The 8,951-nt window shown below is 37.6% G+C and overlaps 1 protein-coding gene across 1 annotated transcript in view; it reads left to right on the forward strand.

Annotated features, from left to right (window-relative positions):
- The window catches only part of MYO16 (myosin XVI), a 580,058-nt gene that overhangs the window by 71,061 nt on the left and 500,046 nt on the right, over window positions 1–8,951 (forward strand). Inside the window, exon 5 of the mRNA XM_004704405.2 lies at window positions 1,630–1,754. Within this exon, the coding sequence (XP_004704462.1) occupies window positions 1,630–1,754 (125 nt within the window). The remainder of the gene's footprint in view (window positions 1–1,629; window positions 1,755–8,951) is intronic.

The following is an 8,951-nucleotide window of genomic DNA, read 5'->3' on the forward strand; positions in this document are numbered from 1 at the left end:
TGCTGGTGGGGGACTCCTGAACCTCTCCACATTATTGTTGATACAAGTTCAGAAACTAAGCTGTGGAGTAAGGGAGAGATGGTGTACTGCACGACAGGAGGAACATTGATGGCATGCACACAATAGCTCACTATGGGGCCTGTGAGATCGACAGATCTTACTGAAGAGTCAGACTCATTGCCAGCAAGTCACTCCTGACTCAGCAATTCTAGCGGACAGGAAAGACCTGCTGCTTTGAGTTTCTGACACTTTGGGGATTAGAAAGCCTATCTTTCACCTGTGGAGTTGCTGGCATGCCGCCAGACTCCTGGCTTCATGAATGTTAAGGTGAACATCTGGGGAAGGAAAACTCGGATCCCTCACAGACACGAAGATCACTGTACAGCGTCTACTTGGGTCCACACTGCCATGCTTTCTGGAAGGACTGAATCAGACGAGAGCTAGAAAAGTTCTCAGGAGAGTGTTTCATAGAAAAACTCTTTTAGAAGTAACTGTTATCTTTATTCCTATCCTGGCCATCATTATTAATATTTTTCTTGGGAGGAAAATAGATGAGTCACAAATACTTATTGAACCTAAGAACCATTACTACGAATGGGATAGACACAGTCAGAGAGAGACAAGCCACCCTGGGGATTATATATGCGCTCACATAACGTCATTACACTCAACGTTGAATGGAGGGAAAACCAGGAGGTCAGTAGATGACCCCTCTATGGACTCTCTTAGTCATCAAACTATGGGTTTGTCCGTCCTTCAGTTTGATCTGATCTCTGCCAACATTAATATTGTTGAAACACTGAACTGTAAAATCTTTTTTAAAGACATATTTTGTTTTGAAAAAAGTTAGGGTGCACCGAAGTGTCATAAAAACAGTACCCAAAATTCCTTTACAGCCGTCTCTAAACATCCCCCTCACAACAGCTGCCGTGAGCCGAGGCAGAGACACAGGAACTAAGAACACTCCTAGCACACCAGGGAGTAAACTAAGCTATCCACTTTTGGGGAATTTCTTTCCAGTGCATTAAAACAAAAATCTTGGCTAAGGATGCTTGGCGGTGCTGTGGGTTCGGTGCTGGGCTGTGAACCATAAGTCAGCAATTCAAAGCCGTGCTCAGACCCACCAGCCTCGGCAGGATAAAGATGGGCTTAAAGGTTGCATTCTCAGATAACCTGTGTAGGTTGGCTAGGAGTAGGAATCAACTCCTGGGCAGTGAGCTTTGGGGATTTCATTCTAATTTTTACGCACATTATTTTGGTCAGAAATTTATAGCGAGCAGATAATACAACGTTAGAACTTGCTTCAATTTAAGTGCTTTAAGAGGCTTTGGGAAGTGTGTGGTGGTGGTTCACAATAAATGAACTACATCTTGAGAGCTGTTCAGGTATAAGGCCCCGGAGTAGAGTCTCTGGGTCATAATGAGAGTAACTGTTCGCTGCCTGGTAAGACTGTCATCTCCTTGGAAATAAAATAACATGCAAGGAGCGTGATAGAGGAGAGTGCACAGTAGTAGTTGAGGAGAGACTCCACAAAGATATATGTGGATATAAGAAAAAAACAACGCTTTTGATCCTCAGCAGCTGAAAACATCTCTACAATTGTGCTTGAAAGGCTCTTTGTCTCCCCAGGAGTGGATCCATCCTCACTGCGCCAGATGAAGCTTCAGAGACCAATGAGCATGCTCACAGATGTCAAACACTTCTTATCATCTGGAGGAAATATTAATGAGAAAAATGATGAAGGAGTGACACTGGCAAGTTCATATATTTAACTCATATATGGCTTACATAGAGAATTAAGTTGATTATGAAAATAATAGAATTTGTATAATTAACTTTTGAACAGTTTTAGTTTGTTTTTCAATTCTACAACTTATGCATTTGCAATATTGATATTTTGGAAAATGCATTAACTTACAAGCTCTTGCACCACCACACAGAGAAATCCAGCCCATTGATATGGTACTTTATTCAAGTCCTGGAACATTTTCTGACCAGATTGGGGTTATTTCTATACATTGTTCTGTCAATCTGATGTTTTCAGATGGAATAATAGAGTGCTTTTATATTAATTTTAAGCTGCAAACACTGTGGGTGATCCTACTGAGTAAATTTATAAAATTTGTTGTTAACAGAAACAATTACAATAAAATTAAAATTAAATGAATAAGTTTAATTTCAATATAAGTAAAATGTTTAATCCTTAAAATATGAGTATTCTATGCCATTTCCTGCTCCATGACATTTATCGAGCATAGACATGCTTGAGTTGAAAGTAAATTGAGTCCGAAAGAAATGTATTAGGGACCAAAGGGAATTTTTTTGATAGAAATTAAATTAGATTAGTCACAAAGATGAACTTTTGAAGTGTCTGTTGCGTAGAATTGGTGGGAACAAGTAATACATCTTCTGCTATGAATAACATGCTGAGAAACTGAAGAAAGGTGAATCAGAAAATGATGGACAGATGTGGATTCATTTGTCATTAGAAATTTAGGCCTGGTATATTTTGATACTCATGAAATATCTCCAGCCCTCTAGATGGAATCCTCCTGGGAATTGAACTTAGTGTTTTATAAGTCAATTTTAGAAGCTACTGCAAAGAGTAACTTGAAGTTATATCCTTAGCATTTCATGAAAAACATTATATATTGAAATGGTGCAAAGCTCTAATTATTCAGTAAAGTGATATTTGTTGACCACACCCTGAAAAAAAAAAAAAAGAATGAACTAAATCACAAGAAGAGAACCTATTCAGATATCCATGGGGAAGGCAGGAGATATACAATATAAATGACTTAAATATTATTGTAGTTGATCCTGGGTACCACTGAGCTGGTTGTGACTACTAGCGGCCACATATACAGCAGAATAAAACCCTGCCTGAACCTGCACTCTCCTCACAGCTGTGGATAGGTCTGAACCCTTTGTTGCAGCTACGGTGTCAACCTCTCTGTTTTCTGTTGATCCTCCACGTTACCAAGCATGATGTCCTTTCCCAGGGCATGACCATCTTCAAAACATGTCCTACACGTATGAGACCAAGTCTCATCATCAGTATTTCTAAAGGGCATACTGGCTGCATTACTTTTGAGACAGATTTCTTTGTTCTGTTAGCACCCGTGGTATCGTCAGTATTTTTCACCAACATCATGATACAAATGCATCAATTCTTTTACAGTCAGTATTTGTCATCCAGTTTTCACACATATAGGAGAGGAATGAAAATACCATCACTTGGGTTAGGGGCTGCTTAGTCCTCAAAGTCACATCTTGGTTTGTTTTAACACTTTAAAAGGGTCTTTTGTAGAGATTTCCCTAATGCAATACCAGGTTTGATTTCTTGGCTGGTGCTTCCAATAACATTGATTGTGGAAAATGAATCCCATGATGACTTCAGTCTTCCTTCATTTATCATGATGTCTATTGGTCTAGTTGTGATTTCGGCTTACATCGAGGTGTAATCCCTACTGACAAAATGCTGCAGCCTTTGATCTTCATCAATAATTGCTTCAAGTCCTCTTGCCTGTCAGCAAGCAAGGTGGTGTCATCTCCATATGGTAGATTGTTTCTGAGCATTGCTCCATCTGTATGAGGTATCTTTTTTTCATATTGTCCAGCTCAGAGTATTTGCTGAGCAAACAGATTGAATGAATTATGGAGAAAGGATGTAATCTCAATGCAAATTTGTCCTGATTTTCAACCATCCAATATCACTTTGTTCTATTCAAACAACTGCCTATTGTCCTCTGTGTGCCACTTTGGCATGAGCACAAATATTCTGAAATTCCCATGCTTTGCGATATTAGTTATAGTTTCTTATGATTCACACAGTCAAATGCTATGTATAGTGAATAAAACCTAATGAACATTTTTTTGGTATTCTCTGCTTTCAACAAAAATCTACCTGACATCAGTAATGATGGTTGGCATTCCAAGTCATCGTCTGGATTTTGCTAGCAATTTCAGTAGCTCCCTATCAATGTACCACTGCAAGTGTTTTCAAATTACTTTCAGCAAAAATTTATGTGCATGTGATCATCATATTTTTTGATAATTTTTTTATTTAGTTGGATCACCTTTCTTTTCAACACAAATCACCAAGTAGCTGTCTTCCACATTTCTCGGCAGAGAATGAGTCCCTGCAATACTGTATCCATTTGTTAAAATATTTTAATTGATTGTTTGACAGTCCTGGAGTTTTGTTTTCTACCAATGCCTTCAGTGCATCTTGAATTTCTTCCTTCTATACTATCAATTGATTGACTGTAGATCAATTATTATTTTGTACAGTGATTCTGTGTATTCCATTGATCTTCATTTTTGTCTATTTTATTTTTAATTAAAAAATAATTTTATTGAAGACTCTTATAGCTCTAATAACACTCCATACATCAATTGCATCAAGCATATTTGTACATATGTTGCTCTCATCATTTTCTAAATGTTTACTTTCTATTTGAGCCCGTGTTATCAGCTCCTCCTGTTTCCCTCCTTCTCCCCTCCCACCCTCATGACCTCTTGATAAATTATAAATTATTTTGTTTTCATATCTTTCATCATGTTTCTGTTGTTGCTTCCCCTGATGAGGGGTGGAGGTGGGGGGATTAAGCATCCATCATTGCAATCGGTTCCCCCTTCTTTCCTCATCTTCTCTGCTCACCTTCCCCCTACCCTCCTGGTATCTCTACTCCCATTTCTGTTCCTGAGCGGTTTATCTGACCTGGATTCTGTGTGCCATGAGCTCTTACCTGTACCAGCGTACATGCTCTCATCTAGCCAGACCTCGTCTAGGCAGGACTGGGGTGATGATAGTGGAGGGTGAGGAAGCCTCAAAGATGCAGAGGAATAGTATGTGTTTCGTTTGTGCTATACTGCACCCTGGTTGACTCATCGCTTCCTTGAGACCCTTTTGTGAGCGGATGTCCTATTGTCTGAAGTTGACTTTTGGGTCTCTGCTCTGACCCCCTTCATTTGCAACATTATGTTTTTGTTTTGGGTCCTCTGGTGCCTGTTACCTGATTCTGTCAATACCTCATGATCATGCAGGCTGGTGTGCTTCTTCCATGTGGGCTTATTACTTCTTTGCTAGATGGCCACTTGTTTAAGTTCAAGTCTTTAAAACCCTGGGCACTATATCTTCTGATAGCCAGGCATCAGCTTTCTTCACATTTGCTGGTGCACCCATTTCATCTTCAGCAATCATGCCAGGAGGGTGAGCATCACAGAATGCCAGGTTATTAAAACAAAGTGTTCGTGAATTGACAGAGGGCTTGAACGGAGGTCCAAAGTCCATCCACTTCCTCAATGTATTGCCATATAAATATATGTGCATAAGCCAATATTTTTTTTTGATGCTTGCTGCATACTTTAATATTTTGAAATGCAAGGTTTTATTGTTTATTTACATCTTTTAACTTGAAAATGCTGAGTATGTTCTTCCATTTTAAATTTTTTATGTCTTTTGACATTTCATTATAATATTTTCCTTTGTCTTCTCTAGCAGACTTTTATATTTCCTGTTTAGCTCTTTTACTTCAACACTTCTTCCAATTGCTTTTGCCTCTTTGCATTGCATTCTTAGCATCTCTTCTGATGTCTATTTTCGTCTTCTCCAACCTCCTCTTTTTAAATGAACTTTTTTTTTCTCATGTATATTATCAATGATAAATGCAAAGTAGGAAGTAGGAAAACAAGATACGGATGGCATTGTTAGCCTTTGAGTGGAGTGGGTAGGTTAGAAGGACATTTTTGAGTAATGATTTACAAATCATTAGTAAAGAAATGCGAACACTAACCCTGAAGATGTTTAAAGCACAACAATATTAAGCACAAAGACTCCAGGAGAAGTGTGACTGAGAGGTCAATGTGGCTGAAGCAGAGTAAATAAAGAGAGAGCTAGCATAACATACATAGAATTATGCAAAACAAACAAACACAATGCTGACTCATAGAGACCCCCTCTGGAATTCCAAAACTGTAGCTGTTTATATGAGTAGAAAGCCCAGTCTTTCTCCTGTGGAGCTGCTGGTGGTTTTGAACTGCCAGCCATGTGGATCTCAGCCCAACATGTAACCATTACATGAGGAATCTATTACTCTGAGTGAGATGGAAGATTTCAGGTAATTCTGAAACGAGGAGGAAGATGATCCTATTTCAGTTGTAAAAGGATGACCTATTCTTTTTGTTGCATGATAGATGGTAAATGGGAAAAAAAGAATTTAGAAGGCTTTCTGTACAATTAGATCAGTGATGATATTGGCTCAGACAATGATATGTTGAGTTTATGAGTTGTTATTATTATGTTTAAGTTATGAATTTATTATTTATGGCTATATTGAAAGTTCAGCCAATGGAATTTCCTAATAAAAAATGTAAGGGAAAAAGCCTTCAGGATGACGAATTATTTTAAGCCCCAAAATATGGTGTGATGAAGTTGACAACCAATGAGATAGAGAAGGCTGAGGGAAAAGGAGGTGTGGAGCAGAGACCACGATCCATTTTGGAAGTGCAAAGTTTGAAGTGCCTCTTGGACATGTCAACAGAGATATCAAATTGGAGGGTCAGTGTTGTAACTTGTAATTCAGGAGAAATAATTTTAGAAAAATTAGTATATATCATATATACTATTTACAGCTATGCTACTGGATAGCATCAGCTAATGTAATCAGAGGATGTGAATTAGAAACAAAAGCAACCAGAAATGTGATAAGGAGCAACAACTGAGATGGGAGTAAAACCAGGCCCACTGTCCTAGAAATCAACTGAGGAGAGAGTGACAAAAGGAGGCCCTGTTGAGCTGTTGAAGCCTTACTGAGCGTTCAAGGGCGATGGCAGCTGGACTCCAAAGAGGTTTATTTAGTGGGCATTGAGAGCAGTGTTTTCGGTCACGGACTATTTCCGCAGGATGATAGAGTTAAAAGGCAGGTTAGATTGAACTCTCTCATTGATAATGTGTTAACTCCTGATTGTCTAACACATATCGAACACAATGGAACTTTTGCTTGGTAAATCCATTTTATAAATCTTTGCTTGTTTAAATCACTGTGAAATGAAAATGGGCATACCTATTCCAATAGACAAGCCATTGAAAGACTTAGTACAGAGCAAGACGGTGCTATCATTTTCAGCCCTGTTCAATTTTCATCTCTTTTGTCCGTTGTACGTTTCATAGGGAGCATGAATGATGCAAATATTTGTTTGTAATAATAGCTAACACCTGCAGGGATCATCTGTGAGCTTCTCACAAGGAAAGTACAGGGAACTGAAGGTTAAGAAATTGTCCTTCGAAGATCACAGGATTCTGAAGCAGTTTAACACTTATTTCAGAATCTGTTAGTCTATTTATGCTAATGACTCTCAATCCTTGGCATTTTGTCTTCCATTAGGTACGTAGTGCTTGCTGCCTATTGCTAGAGAGAAGGGTAAAAGGACACTTTGTCTACGAGGTGATTTATCTTTATAGTTTGGATTCAATGCCAATTGTGATTTAAAACTAGGCACATGTCCTCACAATGTTAAATTGTATGTTCAAATGAGATGAAGGAATCAACAATAGGCTAAATGGGAATAAATTTCTGTTTAGGTGATTTTCATATCTAATCCTTCATCTTTTTTTAGGATATGTAATAATATAATGAAGTGTAACATTACTTTAAAAAACATCTTTATTTTAATCTCATATTCTTCCTTAAAATTTTAGATGAAGACTGAACCTGCATCATTTCTTATCCCTTTTAGACACACACATTTTTTATGTGGTTACTTTATATCAGAAAATGTAGAGATTAGAGATTAGAAATTTCAGTTCCTAAGACTGACGCGAAGGCTTCGCTTGCGTTACATTGAATTCTGTATTCCGTTGTCTCTGACCAAGAAAGCCTGTGCTCCATTGTCAAGAATAAAACTTTAAAATGAGCTAAATGGGTAATTATTGTAAGTTGAAGAGAGTTTTGCCCTAACTCATGGATTGTGCAAAAATGAACTATTGTTGGATTTGATTGATTCTAGATAGATTGTAGCATGGTGCTATTGAAGGCTATTGAATACAATCTATAATGCTTAATAAAAATCTTTTTTCTTTCAATTAAAAAAATCATTAAAATTCTACATAGGATTACAAAGAAAACCAAACATATTTATGATTGATTCTAGATAGATTGTGGCATGGTGTTTTTGAAGGCTATTGAATGCAATCTATAATGCTTAATAAAAATCTTTGTTCTTTCAATTAAAAAAAAATCATTAAAATTCTACATAGGATTACAAAGAAAACCAAACATATTTAAACACACTATATATTATATCATATTGTTTGATAATATACATATTTAATAATGATATTAAAATCATAATGTTAAAAACAAATTGGTGGTATGGAAATGCATTACTGTTTTATTTATGTACCAACAGGATCTAATTATAACCATGATCTAAAGTCGTATTAAACATATTATTTTTAGAGTTTGTTACAATAGTGATGTGATGTGACAATATCTTTAACTTCTTTTAATCATAAAGTCCAAGATTTGCTGCCTATGTGTATAATGAAAGTGTATGCTAAATTTGAGTTTGAGATCATGCAAAAGTATAACTTATTTCCCATCCAAAATGACAGCCCCCTTAAATTCTATCCATGGTTGTTTTGGGGACAGTGGGGCTTTGTTGTTAGGAAATCCTAAGTGCAGTTAAATTTTGAAAATGCACCCAACAAGGAGCCTTGGTGGGATAGAGCTTATAAGTTAGGCTTTGATCCAGAAGTCCTACAGTTGGGAACCACCTGCTGCTCCTTGGGAGAGATGGGGCTTTCCAGAGTTATAGTCTTGGAAAATCACAAGGGGTCATTCTTCCGTGTCCTGTAGGGGCACTACGAGTTGGCACCAACAGGATGGTAGGGAGTTTTGAGAGCAGTACTTAATGAGGAGCCCTGGTGGGGCAGGGTTTGTGCTCTG

This window comes from Echinops telfairi, unplaced genomic scaffold (assembly GCF_000313985.2).
Source record: "Echinops telfairi isolate 266 unplaced genomic scaffold, ASM31398v2 ScPeMD7_7467;HRSCAF=8505_1, whole genome shotgun sequence".
Taxonomy (NCBI): domain Eukaryota; kingdom Metazoa; phylum Chordata; class Mammalia; order Afrosoricida; family Tenrecidae; genus Echinops; species Echinops telfairi.